General features: G+C 47.3%; 1 protein-coding gene across 1 annotated transcript in view; it reads right to left on the minus strand.

Annotated features, from left to right (window-relative positions):
• The window catches only part of LOC142217287 (uncharacterized), a 97,007-nt gene that overhangs the window by 42,288 nt on the left and 34,006 nt on the right, over positions 1-20,713 (minus strand). The window contains 1 exon segment of the mRNA XM_075285480.1: positions 12,527-12,969. Coding sequence (XP_075141581.1) covers positions 12,527-12,969 — 443 coding nt within the window.

Raw genomic sequence — 20,713 nt, forward strand, 5'->3', positions numbered from 1 at the left:
TCAGGTTGGATCCGGTCAGTCGAGCAACGACACAAGTAACTGCCAAGAAATTGATATCTGAGCTTGTATGTAGATTGGGGATACCTGAGATGACAGAGTCTGATAGAGGTACACATTTCACAGGTGAAATAATGAAGGAAATAATGTATTGGGGATTGAGCAGAGTTCAGGCAAAGCAGAAAGGATGAATGGCAAACTAAAGTTAAAAATCTAAAGGGCCATGGCAGAGACAGGAAGGCCCAGGCCAGAGTCTGTAGAATTGTACTAGGAACCACTCCTAATACTAAGACAGGTCTGTCACCATTCAAGATGCTTTATGGAAGGGTGCTTAGACTAAGGGTTGTATTTTCCCCAGACTTCACAACTTAAGTATGATAAGTACTGCCAGCTGTGTCCAGAACTTGTGTCAAAGATTGAAAGTAACACATGAACAGGTGTTTTCTTCTATTCTAGACCCTGTTTGATTTTTTGATTTTTCAAACACATAGTTTGCAGATGGTGATTGGGTGATAGTGAAAACACATATCAGAAACACGGCCCCACGTTGGGTGCCAATTTCTGTTGGGGGCACAAGACCCCCTGAGTTATGTTGGCTGTAATATAACAGGCTTCAGGATGGGGGTAGCTCATCCAGGCCTGTTGTATTACAGCCAACATAACTCAGGGGGTCTTGTGCCCCCAACAGTATGCAGAAGTCTTCATAAATTTTCCAAAATGTGTTATATTTAGAGATGAGCGAACACTAAAATGTTCGAGGTTCGAAATTCGAATCGAACAGCCGCTCACTGTTCGTGTGTTCGAACGGGTTTCGAACCCCATTATAGTCTATGGGGAACATATACTCGTTAAGGGGGAAACCCAAATCCGTGTCTGGAGGGTCACCAAGTCCACTATGACACCACAGGAAATGATGCCAACACCTCTGGAATGACACTGGGACAGCAGGGGAAGCATGTCTGGGGGCATCTAACACACCAAAGACCCTCTATTACCCCAACATCACAGCCTAACAACTACACACTTTACACACTCAATACCACCTCTCTGACAGTAGGAAAACACCTTGAAACATGTGTATTTGGCACTTGCAGTGAGGAGAGCTTGTCACCAGCAGTGAATTTGGCCCTTGTAGTAAGTTGAGGTTGGCACCAACATTTGTTTTGAAAATCAGGGTGGATTGAGCCTCTAACCAGCAGAGTTTGGGCAAATTCATGGTGGAGGGAGCCTCTAAAAACCCCAGTTTGGACCAATTCATGGTGGAGGGAGCCTCTAAAAACCCCAGTTTGGACCAATTCATGGTGGAGGGAGCCTCTAAAAAACCCAGTTTGGACCAATTCATGGTGGAGGGAGCCTCTAAACAGCCCAGTTTGGACCAATTCATGGTGGAGGGAGCCTCTAAACAGCCCAGTTTGGGCAAATTCATGGTGGAGGGAGCCTCTAACCAGCCCAGTTTGGGCAAATTCATGGTGGAGGGAGCCTCTAAAAACCCCAGTTTGGACCAATTCATGGTGGAGGGAGCCTCTAAAAACCCCAGTTTGGACCAATTCATGGTGGAGGGAGCCTCTAAAAACCCCAGTTTGGACCAATTCATGGTGGAGGGAGCCTCTAAAAACCCCAGTTTGGACCAATTCATGCTGGAGGGAGCCTCTAAACAGCCCAGTTTGGGCAAATTCATGGTGGAGGGAGCCTCTAAAAACCCCAGTTTGGACCAATTCATGGTGGAGGGAGCCTCTAAAAACCCCAATTTGGACCAATTCATGGTGGAGGGAGCCTCTAAACAGCCCAGTTTGGGCAAATTCATGGTGGAGGGAGCCTCTAAAAACCCCAGTTTGGACCAATTCATGGTGGAGGGAGCCTCTAAAAACCCCAGTTTGGACCAATTCATGGTGGAGGGAGCCTCTAAAAAACCCAGTTTGGACCAATTCATGGTGGAGGGAGCCTCTAAAAACCCCAGTTTGGACCAATTCATGGTGGAGGGAGCCTCTAAAAACCCCAGTTTGGACCAATTCATGGTGGAGGGAGCCTCTAAAAACCCCAGTTTGGACCAATTCATGGTGGAGGGAGCCTCTAAAAACCCCAGTTTGGACCAATTCATGGTGGAGGGAGCCTCTAAAAAACCCAGTTTGGACCAATTCATGGTGGAGGGAGCCTCTAACCAGCCCAGTTTGGACCAATTCATGGTGGAGGGAGCCTCTAAAAACCCCAGTTTGGACCAATTCATGGTGGAGGGAGCCTCTAAACAGCCCAGTTTGGACCAATTCATGGTGGAGGGAGCCTCTAAAAACCCCAATTTGGACCAATTCATGGTGGAGGGAGCCTCTAACCAGCCCAGTTTGGACCAATTCATGGTGGAGGGAGCCTCTAACCAGCCCAGTTTGGGCAAATTCATGGTGGAGGGAGCCTCTAAAAACCCCAATTTGGACCAATTCATGGTGGAGGGAGCCTCTAAACAGCCCAGTTTGGGCAAATTCATGGTGGAGGGAGCCTCTAAAAACCCCAGTTTGGACCAATTCATGGTGGAGGGAGCCTCTAAAAAACCCAGTTTGGACCAATTCATGGTGGAGGGAGCCTCTATCCAGCTCAGTTTGGACCAATTCATGGTGGAGGGAGCCTCTAAAAACCCCAGTTTGGACCAATTCATGGTGGAGAGAGCCTCTAAACAGCCCAGTTTGGACCAATTCATGGTGGAGGGAGCCTCTAAAAACCCCAGTTTGGACCAATTCATGGTGGAGGGAGCCTCTAACCAGCCCAGTTTGGACCAATTCATGGTGGAGGGAGCCTCTAAACAGCCCAGTTTGGGCAAATTCATGGTGGAGGGAGCCTCTAAAAACCCCAGTTTGGACCAATTCATGGTGGAGGGAGCCTCTAAAAAACCCAGTTTGGACCAATTCATGGTGGAGGGAGCCTCTATCCAGCTCAGTTTGGACCAATTCATGGTGGAGGGAGCCTCTAAAAACCCCAGTTTGGACCAATTCATGGTGGAGGGAGCCTCTAAACAGCCCAGTTTGGACCAATTCATGGTGGAGGGAGCCTCTAAAAACCCCAGTTTGGACCAATTCATGGTGGAGGGAGCCTCTAACCAGCCCAGTTTGGGCAAATTCATGGTGGAGGGAGCCTCTAAAAACCCCAATTTGGACCAATTCATGGTGGAGGGAGCCTCTAAACAGCCCAGTTTGGGCAAATTCATGGTGGAGGGAGCCTCTAAAAACCCCAGTTTGGACCAATTCATGGTGGAGGGAGCCTCTAAAAAACCCAGTTTGGACCAATTCATGGTGGAGGGAGCCTCTATCCAGCTCAGTTTGGACCAATTCATGGTGGAGGGAGCCTCTAAAAACCCCAGTTTGGACCAATTCATGGTGGAGGGAGCCTCTAAACAGCCCAGTTTGGACCAATTCATGGTGGAGGGAGCCTCTAAAAACCCCAGTTTGGACCAATTCATGGTGGAGGGAGCCTCTAACCAGCCCAGTTTGGACCAATTCATGGTGGAGGGAGCCTCTAAACAGCCCAGTTTGGGCAAATTCATGGTGGAGGGAGCCTCTAAAAACCCCAGTTTGGACCAATTCATGGTGGAGGGAGCCTCTAAAAAACCCAGTTTGGACCAATTCATGGTGGAGGGAGCCTCTATCCAGCTCAGTTTGGACCAATTCATGGTGGAGGGAGCCTCTAAAAACCCCAGTTTGGACCAATTCATGGTGGAGGGAGCCTCTAAACAGCCCAGTTTGGACCAATTCATGGTGGAGGGAGCCTCTAAAAACCCCAGTTTGGACCAATTCATGGTGGAGGGAGCCTCTAACCAGCCCAGTTTGGGCAAATTCATGGTGGAGGGAGCCTCTAAAAACCCCAATTTGGACCAATTCATGGTGGAGGGAGCCTCTAAACAGCCCAGTTTGGGCAAATTCATGGTGGAGGGAGCCTCTAAAAACCCCAGTTTGGACCAATTCATGGTGGAGGGAGCCTCTAAAAACCCCAGTTTGGACCAATTCATGGTGGAGGGAGCCTCTAAAAAACCCAGTTTGGACCAATTCATGGTGGAGGGAGCCTCTAAACAGCCCAGTTTGGGCAAATTCATGGTGGAGGGAGCCTCTAAAAACCCCAGTTTGGACCAATTCATGGTGGAGGGAGCCTCTAAAAACCCCAGTTTGGACCAATTCATGGTGGAGGGAGCCTCTAAAAACCCCAGTTTGGACCAATTCATGGTGGAGGGAGCCTCTAAAAACCCCAGTTTGGACCAATTCATGGTGGAGGGAGCCTCTAACCAGCCCAGTTTGGACCAATTCATGGTGGAGGGAGCCTCTAAACAGCCCAGTTTGGGCAAATTCATGGTGGAGGGAGCCTCTAACCAGCCCAGTTTGGACCAATTCATGGTGGAGGGAGCCTCTAAAAACCCCAGTTTGGACCAATTCATGGTGGAGGGAGCCTCTAAAAACCCCAGTTTGGACCAATTCATGCTGGAGGGAGCCTCTAAACAGCCCAGTTTGGGCAAATTCATGGTGGAGGGAGCCTCTAAAAACCCCAGTTTGGACCAATTCATGGTGGAGGGAGCCTCTAAAAACCCCAATTTGGACCAATTCATGGTGGAGGGAGCCTCTAAACAGCCCAGTTTGGGCAAATTCATGGTGGAGGGAGCCTCTAAAAACCCCAGTTTGGACCAATTCATGGTGGAGGGAGCCTCTAAAAACCCCAGTTTGGACCAATTCATGGTGGAGGGAGCCTCTAAAAAACCCAGTTTGGACCAATTCATGGTGGAGGGAGCCTCTAAACAGCCCAGTTTGGGCAAATTCATGGTGGAGGGAGCCTCTAAAAACCCCAGTTTGGACCAATTCATGGTGGAGGGAGCCTCTAAAAACCCCAGTTTGGACCAATTCATGGTGGAGGGAGCCTCTAAAAACCCCAGTTTGGACCAATTCATGGTGGAGGGAGCCTCTAAAAACCCCAGTTTGGACCAATTCATGGTGGAGGGAGCCTCTAAACAGCCCAGTTTGGACCAATTCATGGTGGAGGGAGCCTCTAAAAACCCCAATTTGGACCAATTCATGGTGGAGGGAGCCTCTAACCAGCCCAGTTTGGACCAATTCATGGTGGAGGGAGCCTCTAACCAGCCCAGTTTGGGCAAATTCATGGTGGAGGGAGCCTCTAAAAACCCCAATTTGGACCAATTCATGGTGGAGGGAGCCTCTAAACAGCCCAGTTTTGGCAAATTCATGGTGGAGGGAGCCTCTAAAAACCCCAGTTTGGACCAATTCATGGTGGAGGGAGCCTCTAAAAACCCCAGTTTGGACCAATTCATGGTGGAGGGAGCCTCTAAAAACCCCAGTTTGGACCAATTCATGGTGGAGGGAGCCTCTAAAAACCCCAGTTTGGACCAATTCATGGTGGAGGGAGCCTCTAACCAGCCCAGTTTGGACCAATTCATGGTGGAGGGAGCCTCTAAACAGCCCAGTTTGGGCAAATTCATGGTGGAGGGAGCCTCTAACCAGCCCAGTTTGGACCAATTCATGGTGGAGGGAGCCTCTAAAAACCCCAGTTTGGACCAATTCATGGTGGAGGGAGCCTCTAAAAACCCCAGTTTGGACCAATTCATGCTGGAGGGAGCCTCTAAACAGCCCAGTTTGGGCAAATTCATGGTGGAGGGAGCCTCTAAAAACCCCAGTTTGGACCAATTCATGGTGGAGGGAGCCTCTAAAAACCCCAATTTGGACCAATTCATGGTGGAGGGAGCCTCTAAACAGCCCAGTTTGGGCAAATTCATGGTGGAGGGAGCCTCTAAAAACCCCAGTTTGGACCAATTCATGGTGGAGGGAGCCTCTAAAAACCCCAGTTTGGACCAATTCATGGTGGAGGGAGCCTCTAAAAAACCCAGTTTGGACCAATTCATGGTGGAGGGAGCCTCTAAACAGCCCAGTTTGGGCAAATTCATGGTGGAGGGAGCCTCTAAAAACCCCAGTTTGGACCAATTCATGGTGGAGGGAGCCTCTAAAAACCCCAGTTTGGACCAATTCATGGTGGAGGGAGCCTCTAAAAACCCCAGTTTGGACCAATTCATGGTGGAGGGAGCCTCTAAAAACCCCAGTTTGGACCAATTCATGGTGGAGGGAGCCTCTAAACAGCCCAGTTTGGACCAATTCATGGTGGAGGGAGCCTCTAAAAACCCCAATTTGGACCAATTCATGGTGGAGGGAGCCTCTAACCAGCCCAGTTTGGACCAATTCATGGTGGAGGGAGCCTCTAACCAGCCCAGTTTGGGCAAATTCATGGTGGAGGGAGCCTCTAAAAACCCCAATTTGGACCAATTCATGGTGGAGGGAGCCTCTAAACAGCCCAGTTTTGGCAAATTCATGGTGGAGGGAGCCTCTAAAAACCCCAGTTTGGACCAATTCATGGTGGAGGGAGCCTCTAACCAGCCCAGTTTGGGCAAATTCATGGTGGAGGGAGCCTCTAACCAGCAGAGTTGTGGGAAAGCAGGGTGGAGGGAGCCTCTAACCAGCAGAGTTGGTGGAAATCAGGGTGGAGGGAGCCTCTAACCAGCAGAGTTGGGGGAAATCATGTTGGAGGGAGCCTAGTATTAGCAGAATTGTGCAACGCTTATGGTGGATGAGTATGAGGATGCGGAGGAATTGGAGAGGTTGAGTACAGACATGGAGTTTCATGTTGGGGTGCTTTACACAGGTGGGCACAAAAATGAAGGCTCTATCCAGTGGTGGTTCATTTTTATCAAAGTGAGCCGGTCGGCACTCTCAGCTGACAAACGGGTGCGCTTGTCAGTGATGATGCCACCGGCTGCACTGAACACCCTCTCAGATAGGACGCTGGCGGCAGGACAGGACAGCACCTCCAAGGCATATAGGGCAAGTTCAAGCCACAGGTCCAACTTCGACACCCAATACGTGTAGGGCGCAGAGGGGTCGGAGAGGACAGGGCTGTGGTCGGAAAGGTATTCCCGCAACATGCGCCTATACTTCTCACGCCTGGTGACACTAGGACCCTCTGTGGCGGCACTTTGGTGAGGGGGTGCCATCAAGGTGTCCCAGACCTTAGACAGTGTGCCCCTCGTTTGTGTGGACCGGTGAGAACTTGGTCGCCTACTGGAGGAACTGTCCTCCCTGCCGCCAACGTCACATGCTGGAAACATCTTCATCATATTCTGCACCAATTGCCTGTGGCAAGCATTGATGCGATTGGCCCTCCCCTCTACCAGAATAAAAGACGAGATGTTGTTTTTATACCGGGGGTCAAGGATAGCAAAGATCCAGTACTGGTTGTCCTCCATGATTTTGACAATACGCTTGTCGGTTGTAAAGCACCCCAACATGAACTCAGCCATGTCTGCCACAGTGTTAGTTGGCATGACTCCTCTGGCCCCACCGGAAAGTTCAATCTCCATTTCCTCCTCATCCTCCATGTCTACCCATCCGCGCTGCAACAATGGGACGATTCGAAGTTGCCCGGAAGCCTCCTGTATCACCATCACATCATCGGACAACTCTTCTTCCTCCTCCTCCTCCTCCTCCTCCTCCATTAAACGCAGTGAAGCGGACAGATGTGTGGACCTACTCTCCAGCTGTGACGGATCGGATGCTATCCCTAACTCCTCTGTGTGATCTGAGTTATCCCTGATGTCAATCAGGGATTCTCTCAGAACACACAAGAGCGGGATTGTAAGGCTCACCATCGCATCCTCAGAGCTCACCCTCCTTGTGGACTCCTCAAAGACCCGTAGGATGTCACAAAGGTCTCTCATCCATGGCCACTCATGGATGTGAAACTGAGGCAGCTGACTTTGTGGCACCCTAGGGTTTTGTAGCTGGTATTCCATCAAAGGTCTCTGCTGCTCAACCACTCTATTCAACATCTGAAACGTTGAGTTCCAGCGTGTGGGGACGTCGCACAAAAGCCGGTGTTGTGGCACATGCAGGCGTTGCTGGAGAGATTTTAAGCTAGCAGCGGCTACTGTCGACTTGCGAAAGTGGGCGCACATGCGCCGCACTTTCACCAGTAGCTCTGGAACATTGGGGTAGCTCTTTAGGAAACGTTGCACCACTAGGTTGAAGACGTGGGCCAGGCATGGAACATGTTGGAGTCCGGCAAGCTCCAGAGCTGCTACCAGGTTATCACAAACGACCATGCCTGGGCCCAGGTGCAGCGGCTCAAACCATATTGCCGTCTCATCGAGGAGGGCATCCCTCACCTCGGAGGCAGTGTGCTGTCTGTCCCCCAAGCTGATCAGCTTCAGCACAGCCTGCTGACGTCTACCAACGCCAGTGCTGCAACGTTTCCAACTCGTAGCTGGGGTCAATCTAACAGCGGAGGAGGAGGCGGTGGCGGAGGAGGAGGCGGTAGAGGAGGAGGAGGAGGGGGGTGTTCTTCTCGTGTCCCTGCCAGGAATGTTAGGCGGGGAGACGAGGTACACCGGGCCAGTTTGGGAAGCAGTCCCAGCCTCAACTACATTCACCCAGTGTGCCGTCAGTGAAATGTAGCGTCCCTGTCCGCATGCACTTGTCCACGCGTCGGTGGTCAAGTGGACCTTTGTGCAAAGCGCGGAACTAAGGGCCCGCCTGATGTTGAGTGACACGTGCTGGTGCAAGGCGGGGACGGCACACCGGGAGAAGTAGTGACGGCTAGGGACGGCATAGCGAGGTGCCGCAGTTGCCATCAGGTCCAGGAAGGCGGGAGTTTCAACAAGCCGGAACGCCAACATCTCCTGGGCCAGCAGTTTAGCGATGTTGGCGTTCAAGGCTTGCGCGTGTGGGTGGTTAGCAGTGTATTTCTGCCGCCGCTCCAATGTCTGAGAGATGGTGGGTTGTTGTAAAGAAGCGCCTGATGGTGCCTTTGATGGTGCAGGAGAAGGAGATAAGACAGGAACAGGGGAGGATGAGGGAGAAGTCAACAAAGTGGCGGAGGCAGATGAAGTGGTGTCCTGGCTCGTCCTCTGGAGTGCATCGCCAGCACAGTCAGCAGTGGCAGTGGCAGAGGCAGAGGCAGTGGCAGAGGCAGTGGCAGTGGCGTGAACGGCAGGCGGCCTTTGTCCTGCCGTTGCTGCCTGCCACTGATTCCAGTGCTTGGATTCCAAATGACGGCGCATTGAAGTGGTGGACAGGTTGCTCTTCTCAGAGCCCCTAATCAATTTCGAGAGGCAAATTGTGCAGACAACACTATATCTGTCCTCGGCGCATTCCTTGAAAAAACTCCACACCTTCGAGAAATGTGCCCTCGAGGTGGGAGTTTTTCGGGGCTGGGTACGAACTGGAACATCTTGGGAGATTCCGGGTGTGGCCTGGCTTCGCCTAAGCTGCTGACCTCTGCCTCTGCCTCTAGCTACCCTTTTTGGTGCTGCACTTGCCTCAACATCCACACTACTTTCCCCGCTTGACATCCCCCCTGTCCAGGTCGGGTCAGTGTCCTCATCATCCACCACTTCCTCTTCCAACTCCTGTCTCATCTCCTCCTCCCGCACAATGCGCCGGTCAACTGGATGCCCTGACGGCAACTGCGTCACATCATCGTCGATGAGGGTGGGTTGCTGGTCATCCACCACCAAATCGAACGGAGATGGAGGAGACTCTAGTGTTTGAGCATCTGGACACAGATGCTCCTCTGTTAGGTTCGTGGAATCGTGACGTGGAGAGGCAGGTTGAGGGACAATGAAAGGAGCGGAGAACAGCTCTGGGGAGCAGGGACAGTTGGGGTTATTGTTCTGTGAAGCTTGGGAATTTTGGGAGGAAGGAGGACAAGACTGTTGGGTAATAGGAGGAGAGGAGGCAGAGTCTGACTGGCTGCTGGACAATGTGCTGTAAGCGTTCTCTGACAGCCATTGCAAGACCTGTTCCTGGTTCTCGGGCCTACTAAGGTTTGTACCCTACAGTTTAGTTAATGTGGCAAGCAACCCTGGCACTGTGGAGTGGCGCAATGCTTGCTGCCCCACAGGAGTAGGCACGGGACGCCCTGTGGCTTCACTGCTACCTTGCTCCCCAGAACCATTCCCCCGACCTCGCCCACGGCCTCGTCCACGTCCCTTTCCGGGAGCCTTGCGCATTTTGAATTCCCAGTTAGAAATTGGCACTATATACCAGTAGCAAAAATTGTGGGTGCACGTAACCCCAATATATTCTTTGAATTCCCAGTCAGACAATGGCACTATATACCAGTAGCAAGAAATGAGGGTATTTATAACCCCAATATATTCTTTGAATTACCAGTCAGACAATGGCACTGTATACCAGTAGTAAAAATTGTGGGTGCACGTAACCCCAATATATTCTTTGAATTCCCAGTCAGACAATGGCACTGTATACCAGTAGTAAAAATTGTGGGTGCACGTAACCCCAATATATTCTTTGAATTCCCAGTCAGACAATGGCACTATATACCAGTAGCAAGAAATGAGGGTATTTATAACCCCAATATATTCTTTGAATTCCCAGTCAGACAATGGCACTGTATACCAGTAGTAAAAATTGTGGGTGCACGTTACCCCAATATATTCTTTGAATTACCAGTCAGAAACTGGCACTATATGGCAGTAGCAAGAAATGAGGGTATTTGTAACCCCAATATATTCTTTGAATTACCAGTCAGAAACTGGCACTGTATACCAGTAGTAAAAATTGTGGGTGCACGTAACCCCAATATATTCTTTGAATTCCCAGTCAGACAATGGCACTATATACCAGTAGCAAGAAATGAGGGTATTTATAACCCCAATATATTCTTTGAATTCCCAGTCAGAAACTGGCACTATATGGCAGTAGCAAGAAATGAGGGTATTTATAACCCCAATATATTCTTTGAATTCCCAGTCAGACAATGGCACTGTATACCAGTAGTAAAAATTGTGGGTGCACGTAACCCCAATATATTCTTTGAATTACCAGTCAGAAACTGGCACTATATGGCAGTAGCAAGAAATGAGGGTATTTGTAACCCCAATATATTCTTTGAATTCCCAGTCAGAAACTGGCACTGTATACCAGTAGTAAAAATTGTGGGTGCACGTAACCCCAATATATTCTTTGAATTCCCAGTCAGACAATGGCACTATATACCAGTAGCAAAAATAGTGGGTGTATATAGCCCCAATTCTATTGCTAGGGGACTTGCAGGGTATTTCTGGGGTGAAGGTGGGGGGGCACACCGTTGGAACGGGTATTGGGGGTATATATATCGGGTATACGGGAATACACTGACAGTGTATTCCATTCAGGATCCTGGGAAAGCTGGGTTGCGGCGATTGAGCCCGTCAGTGCCACGTTACACTGACAAGCTTCTCCCTGGAATTTAGCTCTTACAAGAGCTGTTGGTTGTCTTCTCCTTCCTATCCTAGCCTGTCCCTGCCTACCCAGAATCTAAGCCCTAGCTAGCTGGACGGAAACCTCCGTCCTCGGTGAATTGCAAGCTCAGAATGACGCGAACCTGGGCGGCGCTGTTCTTTTAAATTAGAGGTCACATGTTTTCGGCAGCCAATGGGTTTTGCCTACTTTTTTCAACGTCACCGGTGTCGTAGTTCCTGTCCCACCTACCCTGCGCTGTTATTGGAGCAAAAAAGGCGCCAGGGAAGGTGGGAGGGGAATCGAGTAATGGCGCACTTTACCACGCGGTGTTCGATTCGATTCGAACATGCCGAACAGCCTAATATCCGATCGAACATGAGTTCGATAGAACACTGTTCGCTCATCTCTAGTTATATTGAATGCTGATGGGGGAAGGCGGATAAAAACAGAGGAGAAGAGATGACTATCCTCAGGGAATCTTATATTATGGAAAAGTGATTTTTTTATTTTTGCAGAATTAGACCTCTGAATTTCTGGAGTATTAGACTCTCTGACCTCACAGGCCCCACAGACTAATGTCACCCATACTATACAATACCCTATAAATCTAGTGGTAAAATAAGTCACACCCATATAATAGAGACGGAGTCAGGACGAGCCAGACATTGCAGACGAGAGCGGACAGGAACAGAAGTATCGAGAAATACTGGAAGATTGTGATTGGTTACATTAACCCCAGAAGATCAAATAGCAAGAAACAAAAAGGCACCTCAAGTAGTCACTATTGTCCTAGTCGTAGCTCTGCGGCCTCTTCTGACTCCACCAGACATGTCAGCGACCATTCCCAGGTGATATTATTAGGAGTAGACACAGAAAGACACAAGGACAAAGGTACAACTAAGTATATTAAAGAGAGTGAGAAGTTTATTGGAAGTCATTGCCCCGAGCAGGAAATAATAGGAAATAGAATAATTGGTTCATCAATTTAGATACAATGTCTGGTATAATAAGGAATCCCTGAGGGGACACAAGGACCATGGAGACGACTTCTTAGCATCAGGCAATTTGACTTTACACTTAAAATATGGTTTTAGAATGACAAAATTCAATCCAAGTCCATTTTTGTTATATCTATCAGAAATGTACATCTGATGATCCAGGTGAATTTGGTTTTACCAATGTCTATTATAACATTAAAAAATATATATAAAATGTGAATTATTTTTTTTTAAAAAATCTAATTATACTTTATTCTCTACTATGTGGATCCTCTGATGTCTAAGAAGATTTGATTTTTGAGAAAAACATTTGCTACATTCTGTACATGAATATGGCTTCTCCCCTGTGTGAGTTCTCTCATGTGCAACAAGATTTTTTTTCTGAGAAAAACATTTTCCACATTCTGTACATGAATATGGCTTCTCCCCTGTGTGAGTTCTCTCATGTGCAACAAGTTTTTGTTTCCGAGTAAAACATTTTCCACATTCTGTACATGAATATGGCTTCTCCCCTGTGTGAGTTCTCTCATGTGCAACAAGTTTATCTTTCCGATTAAAACATTTTCCACATTCTGTACATGAATATGGCTTCTCCCCTGTGTGAGTTCTCTCATGTGCAACAAGGTTATCTTTCCGAGTAAAACATTTTCCACATTCTGCACATAAATATATCTTCTCCCCTGTGTGAGTTCTTTGATGTTCGGTTTCTCTTCTGTGGCTTTCATTCTGCTTAACAGTCTGTGATGACTCAGAAGATTGGACGTATCTAATAGGATCAGATGATACATATTTGCTGTGAACGGCTGAGGGTGTATCTGGGATAATGCCAGGCTCCTCATATGTAGATTGGGTAATACCGTGACCATCTGCTGTAATATCAGAAGATATCGGATGTCTCTCTGAGCTCCAGGCACAGTCATCTGCAAAGAAAAAACTGAAATTATTATGTTTGAATGATCTATCCGTACAATTACAGTGAGACTTCTGGAAAAGATCACTTCTGAGAAGACAACTCCTTTTCCCAGACAATATTTTCAGTCTTCCATGCTAACCAGCTACTCCCTACATCACTTTTCATGCAGTTTTTGGTGGTGGTGGAGGTGGTGGGGGGTCTCACAGAGGATTCGTTTATGATTGGTATCGAAAGGAAGATAAAAAACACAGTGGCAAGCGCTAATAGCGTGATAATGTAAGACACATTGGTATAGACAAATAAGGCTAACCTTGTTGGATTGTAACAAATATGTAGCCATATAGAAATATCTACTGTAGAATAAATGGACCCCAATAGCAGCAGCCGCCTCTGGAACGCACAGAACAGGATCATGCATCAGGAACATCCAAAGGTAGAAGAAAAGGCGGCAATAGGCGCGCTGGGACAAATGTGAAAAGCTTTATTGATATACAACGAGTTTTGGGAATCGTTCCCTTTTCAAACAATAGATACAAAGCATGTATATACAACAAACACATGGTAGACCATGAAAAGGGCCCCCCTGGAGTCGAAATGTTCCTTTTAACCCCTGCATGGTGTTTGTCATGTCTTTATACATTCCCCACCCATGATTTGTCCTGCTTTTATTTCTAGTTGTTTATTTTATTGGTTACAGGCTTTCCTTTTGGGTCATGTATTTTTGTAACCTTTGAACTCTCTCTACAACCCTAAGGGGGCAGGTCTACCACCGTTTTCAGGGTCTACCATGTCTTCGATGTTCTATATATACATGCTTTGTATCTATTGTTTGTGTTATACACACTTGGGACCTGTTCCCGAAACGCGTCATGTGTTTGGACCAGGAGGGTTTAGTTATGCCTCCATAGCTGCTCATTGGAAAAATCTAGGAGAACCCTGAACATCGTAAAAGCTTCATAAGTTGACACATTAACCTTAAAGGGGACCTTTCACCACCCTAACGCTGTGCAGTTTTCTGCACCATGTTATAGGCACTGCTGCACATACTGTGGGGCACTTTGAATTTTGTCTCTAGCCCCCTCATTGCGGAGTTCTGAACCCCGTTGTTTTTGGCGCCTTGTATGTTAATTAAGCCCTTCAATGTCAAAAGGGCGTTTCTGACAGTGAAGGGAACAGCGACGTCATTGTCTAGTGGCCCCATAAGAATTGCCCAGTTTTGCACTGGTGTATTTTGTATGTCCTTTGTGTGTGTCCATAAGCATCATGCGATTATGTGTATCTTATTTTGGATATCAGTGAAAAACCTGCGATTGGTTGTTATGGATATCTGGAGTAAAGCTGTGTGTATGTGACCTTGTGTAACAGTGTCAGCCACAGCACCCTGCTTCTTTAAATCTGACATACAGCAGTAAAGAAAAATGGCTGGGTTGCTATGGAAACCTGAAGTAAAACTCTAATGTGTTGTACCGTGTGCAGACGCACCTATTTAATCCTCGGCGTGTGGTACTGTGTGCTGACGTGCGTATCTAATCCTCCAGCGTGTGGTACTGTGTGCTGACGTGCGTATCTAATCCTCTGGCGTGTGGTACTGTGTGCAGACGTGCGTATCTAATCCTCTGGCGTGTGGTACTGTGTGCTGACGTGCGTATCTAATCCTCCAGCGTGCGGTACTGTGTGCTGACATGCGTATCTAATCCTCCGGCGTGTGGTACTGTGTGCTGACGTGCGTATCTAATCCTCCAGCGTGCGGTACTGTGTGCTGACATGCGTATCTAATCCTCCGGCGTGTGGTACTGTGTGCTGACCTGTGTATCTAATCCTTTGATGCGTGTATCTCAGTTTGGATATCAGTGTTGGATAGTGCATGTGAAGTGAGCGTGTGTATGGTAGTTGGAATATGCGTGAAAGACTTAAAGGTTTGTATTGGCTAATGGAGGAAGTCATTGTATTGGGAAAGCTGTATCTCTGGAACGGTATGTCTGAGAGAGTTGCGGCCTTTTTTATAACCTTCCCGGACACCTGAAGTATCTGTGTGTCAAATTTGGTGAAGATTGGTCCAGTCGTTTGGCCGCACATAAAGAACAGACAGAAATTTGTTTTTATAATATAGAGAGTTAAAACATTCATATTACAAGACATGGAGCAGATGACACTTCTGCTTCATAAACCAGTCCATTCCATGGATATTGTCCGTCTCACACACTCCCTGACAAGCAGAATGCTCATGGATGTGGAGCGGCCGGATTATTATATTATAATCTACTGGATTTATCTACAAAACATCTGCTTTACAACAGAGACAAAAACTACATTGGTCAAACTAGAATTCTCCATAACTGCTTGTGGCGGCCATCACTAATATGTGGGCACTGGGGAACCTGAAGAATTTGGAGCAGTGTCCTGTACGTTACATGGGGGTCTGTTCCTGGTAGATCACCAATCTCAGGCTACATATAAAGTATATTTCATACCGATATGATGATGATATTGATGACCGGCCTCAATCGTAATGTAGAGAATCTCCCAAAGACTGCAGTACAGTTGGGCTAATAAAAATAAAACATTTAAAAAATGTAAAAAAAAAAAAAAAAAATCAAAGTTCATTGGGCCTTATACTGATCAAAGCAATAGACATTCCCCAAAATGGTTTTGGATTTTCGTTTAGAGGTTTGACTGTAAAAACTATATATATTTGGTATCACTGGAATCGCACGGAAACAGAGAATACAGAGGAGCTGTCACTGTGGCTGCACAGCAAACGCCGTTACAAAAAAGTCCATATGAAAGTCACACTACTGCAGCTTTTCTCCAATTCCACCCCAATATGAATTATTTTCCGGCTTCCCAGCACATTGCACACAAAAATAAATGGCTCCATTATGAAGAACAATTTGTCCCACAAAGATTAAGCCCTCACATGGCTCTGTGGACGAAGAATAGAAAAGTTATGGAGAGTGGAAGGCGGGGAGCCAAAAAACAAAAATTGGAAAATGCCGCATCAGGAAGGGGTTAAGCATAGGGAATGTCGTACAAGTAAATGACATTGTTTAGTCTATGCCTTGTCCTGTAATGCCCGGTGTGGGCGAGCGATCTGGTTAGATGGACCCCTGTACACACACACTTCCCTCACATTATATTCGGCAGGGTACGTCCACTATCCAGCCCATCACTCAGCAGACCAGCACACCAGATATCACTGATCAGGAGCCCGGGCACATTTACACAAGGCTGAGGGATTTATAGGCAGGACAAATAGACAAAGATCTGCGACCAGTAACAGATAGGAAAGGCAATGAAAGAAAAGACTTTTGGCTCTCACCATTCTGGAGGTCATCGCTACCAGCGCCTTGTCCTCCTTCCCAAGTGGACTCCTCCAGTGCTCCTTCTGGCTCCTTAGGTCTCGTTCTTTCCTCAGTGTTATTTGCACCCATGTAAGAAGACTGTTCTCTTGGGGCCTGGACACCGGCTTCAGCACCCCCATAATACTGAGGTGACCACGTATATTGTAGATGTGGCAGTTCTAACTCAACCTGTGGCAAGTTCCAGTTCCATTGCTCATCATCTAGTGTGGGCTTTGGTCCAAGACAGTCCGTTCCTTCCTCTTCAGCTTGTTCAGTATCTTGTGTTTCCCTTTCCCATATCAAGTCACAGTCCCAAACCCTCCACTTGTCCTCCTCTGTATCCTCCATTCCAAGCATGGTCACGATCTCCTGGTAGAAGACTTCAGCTCAGTCTGTAGAATTCATCCTGGTCTTCTCTGGTCTTCTCTTCTTGTCTGGACTCTGCCTGGTGATCCTTGATGTGTCGCCTCCTCTGCAGTAGATCCAGGCTTTCAGGCCTTCCTCTAGCTGATCCCTCTATGGGCGTGCAGGGGTGTGCAAAATAAAGAAGCTGGACAACTTCCTTATTAGCCCGGGATCTCCTGAACCCAAATGCTCAGAGGTCCATGAAGTCCTCCCCTCCCCCAGCACACTGCAGAGAGTTCTGGCTTTGTCCTGTCTGTCGGGGAAGGGGCTATTTTGTAGCCTCTGCAAATTCCAGCAATGTAAGGGTCCATTCACACAGAGGAAAATGGTGAGGAATTTGGTGTGGAATTTCAGCGCTATAAAAACGCCTCCCATTGCTCGCAGAAAAAGGAATCCATTGAAGTCAATGGGAGGCTTTTTTTTCAGTGTGGAAAATTCAGCGCCAAATAAATCGCCATTTTCCTCCGTGTGAATGGAACCTTACACCCCTGACCCCTTTATGCAGATGATGCTTTATTATACCTGAGCAATATGTTATTATTATGAATTAATATTAATAAAAACTTGTTTTCTTTGGGGTTTTTTTGCCTGATTTCTCACTTACCTTCAGGTCTTATTCACACAGTCAGTATTTGGTCGGGGATTTGGTGCCAAAACCAGGTATGAGTGTAAACCCAGGACAGGTGTAAATCTTTCCACTATACTTTACCTCTGTGCAGTCTCCGCTCCTGGTTTTGGCACACAATCACTGCAATGCAAATCACTGACCATGTGAACAAGGCCTTAGCCAGGGCTAGCCAAATCCCCATCTGACTATATGAAGTAGCCGCCATTGTGGTGCTCAGGATACGGTGGGGATCTCTCACTACTGGTCTTGTAGACAAGGCGCGGCCTCATTACATATTCCGCTGTGTGAATGGTCGGATAGTCTGGAACTTAGTTTTTGCCTTTATCTCAATGACGTGTTGGTTAACCCCTTCCTTTCAATTTTCATTTTTGTCTCCTCATCTTCCAAACCCCATAAGGCTGAGTTCACACAAAGTTTTTTGGTCCGCCTCCAAATCCTTCTCCAAAAAACGCTATAACTTACAGTCCTATGTAACCTGCTTTTCTTTTTTTCACTAGTGGATTTTCCGCTACTGGAAAAAAAAGAAGCGACATGTCACGTCTTCAGGTGTTTTCCGCCTGAAAAAATCAATGCAAGTCAAAGGAAGGCGGAAAAACCGCTAGCAGTTTTTTGAGGCATTTTCTGAGGCGTTTTTTCCACCTCCCATTGACTTGCATTGATTTTTTCAGGCGGAAAATGCTTCAAAAAATGCCTCAAAAAAACACATCAGGAATTTTCCTGAATAGATTTTTCCTGACCAAATTCCTGATCAAAAAACTCTGTGTGAACTCAGCCTAAGGGTCCATTCACACAGAGGAAAATGGTGAGGAATTTTCTACGCTGAAAAAAAAGCCTCCAATTGATCTCTGTGGGTTCTGCTAGTGGAAATAAATAAGCTAACAGAAGCCATTGAAATCATTGGAAGGCTTTTTTTTAGCGTGGAAAATTCCTCACCAATTTCCTCTGTGTGAATGGACCCTTAGGGTAAGTTCACACAGGGTTTTCTGGTCTAGATCCTGAGGTAGAGGCCACCTCAGGTTCCGGACAAAAAATCAGGTAGCCACGACTGAATGTTGGTGCACTGCATTGGCATCCAGTCGTGCACTCCGCTCCGGATTAGGCCCAATGAATGGGCCTAGTTGCGAGGAGGGAGTGTCTTCAGGCAGAGTCGTGATGCAAAACGGCCCGAAGACTGAGCATGTCCGTTCTGTTTTCCAGGAGCCGTTTGAGACCTGACCGGCTTCCACTGATTTCAATGGGAGCCATCTTTTTAGTCAAGATTTTGAGGCGGATACGGCCTCAAAATCCTGACCAAAAAACCCTGTATGAACTTACCCTAAGGGGGGGTTCACACGGAGTTTTTTGGTCAGGGTTTTGAGGCTGTATCCACCTCAAAATCCTGACCAAAAAGCTGTTTCTTCCGGCTCCTGGAAAAAAGAAGCAAGATGATCATTCTTCAGGCCGTTTCACCTCACGATTCGGCTTCGTGACACTCCCTGCTCTGGACTAGATGCATTCATTGGGCCTAATACGGAGCGGAGTGCGTAGCTAGATGCCGGTGCAGTGCATTGGCTTTCAGTCACGGCTCCCTGGCTTTTGTTCTGGAACCTGAAGTGGCCTCCTTAGCCTAAGGGCCCGGACCAAAAGTCGCTGTGTGAACTTACTCTTAGGCTAAGTTCACACAGAGTTTTTTGGTCAGGGTTTTGGCAGAAATCTGCCTGACAGAGATCCCATTCCTCTTCAGAAATCTCTCCGTCCCTGCATGAGTTGGGTCCTTTAATAAGACTGACTTACTGTAAACAAGTCTTACTAAATTTTCCCAAATGTGTTATTTTGAAAGCTGCCATTGGATAGATGTAGGATGTGAGTCTCCTTCTAAAGCCCTTTGGAGGAGGCTGTCAAATGTATCTGCAGCAGGAACCACTGCAACATCCACAATGTCATCCTGTTACTTCATGTTACTTCATGGTGGTGGCACCTGCTCAGAAGGTAAACCAATGCCATCAGTACAGTAGCTGAGATCTGATTATGTGTGCTAACCCCATAGATGCTGTGAATAGTCATGACTGCATCATCAAAGGGGTTTCCTGACATGTTCCAGCTGCTACTGCCCCCCTCCTGGAGTGTTGAGTGGGATCCGATATGTTTCCATGACATGCTGGGCCTGGATTTGTTGCCCTGGGTCTGCTTGAGAGCTGTGGACAAATGAACCTGCCTAAGGACCAATGTCACACACGGTCAGCCTGTGGTTCTGCAGGCTATATACACTGCAGTGCACGGCAACTATTTTTTCTAAGTGGTGTGCTTTTCAGAAAATGGCAATGCAAAAACAGAGATTTTATCTTTCCCCAAATGGGTTTTTATTTTGTAAAAGCATTTTATGTCCAGATATATCTGCACCGGGGAACCCTCACGTATCATGGTCATATGTGGGTATAACCTGCTGCTCGGGCTCACAGGAGGGAAGCAGCACTGGTTGATTTTTACAACACAGGCAGTTTGGTTTTTGGACACCATGACACTTTTGCAGAGCATCTGAATCCAGAGGAATCCTCATACATGTGACCCATTTTGGGAACTGCACCCCTCAAAAGAATTTATCCAGGGGTAGAGTGACAATTTTTACTTACAAAGTGTTGAGGAATGTAGTTCACACAATGGCGTCACACTCTCTAATCTTCTATGTAATCTTTTCTGAAAATCTCATTAAGGGTCTGTTCACATGATGTAACGTGCTGTTGATTCGGACTCAAACTTGTGTCAGAGTCACAAACAGAATCCCATTGATTTCAATGTGTTACGCGCGCTAAACAGAACCCATTGAAGTCACTAGGATTCTGTTTTGCAGCGCTGACTCTGACACAAGTTTACGTGTCACAATCATCGGCGCGCTACATCGTGTGAACGGACCCTGAAGACTAAAGGTTTCATAAATTCCTTGAGAGGTGAAATTTCCAAAATGGAGTCACTTTTGCTAATGATACATTGCACCTGAAAACTCAACCCCCAAACCAATGTCACCCATACTATACAATGGTCTAAAAATCTATTGGTAAAATAAGTCAAACCCATATAATAGAGACGGAGTCAGGACGAGCCAGACATTGCAGACGAGAGCGGACAGGAACAGAAGTATCGAGAAATACTGGAAGATTGTGATTGGTTACATTAACCCCAGAAGATCA

The sequence above is a fragment of the Leptodactylus fuscus genome, chromosome 8 (genome assembly GCF_031893055.1).
Source record: "Leptodactylus fuscus isolate aLepFus1 chromosome 8, aLepFus1.hap2, whole genome shotgun sequence".
NCBI lineage: Eukaryota > Metazoa > Chordata > Amphibia > Anura > Leptodactylidae > Leptodactylus > Leptodactylus fuscus.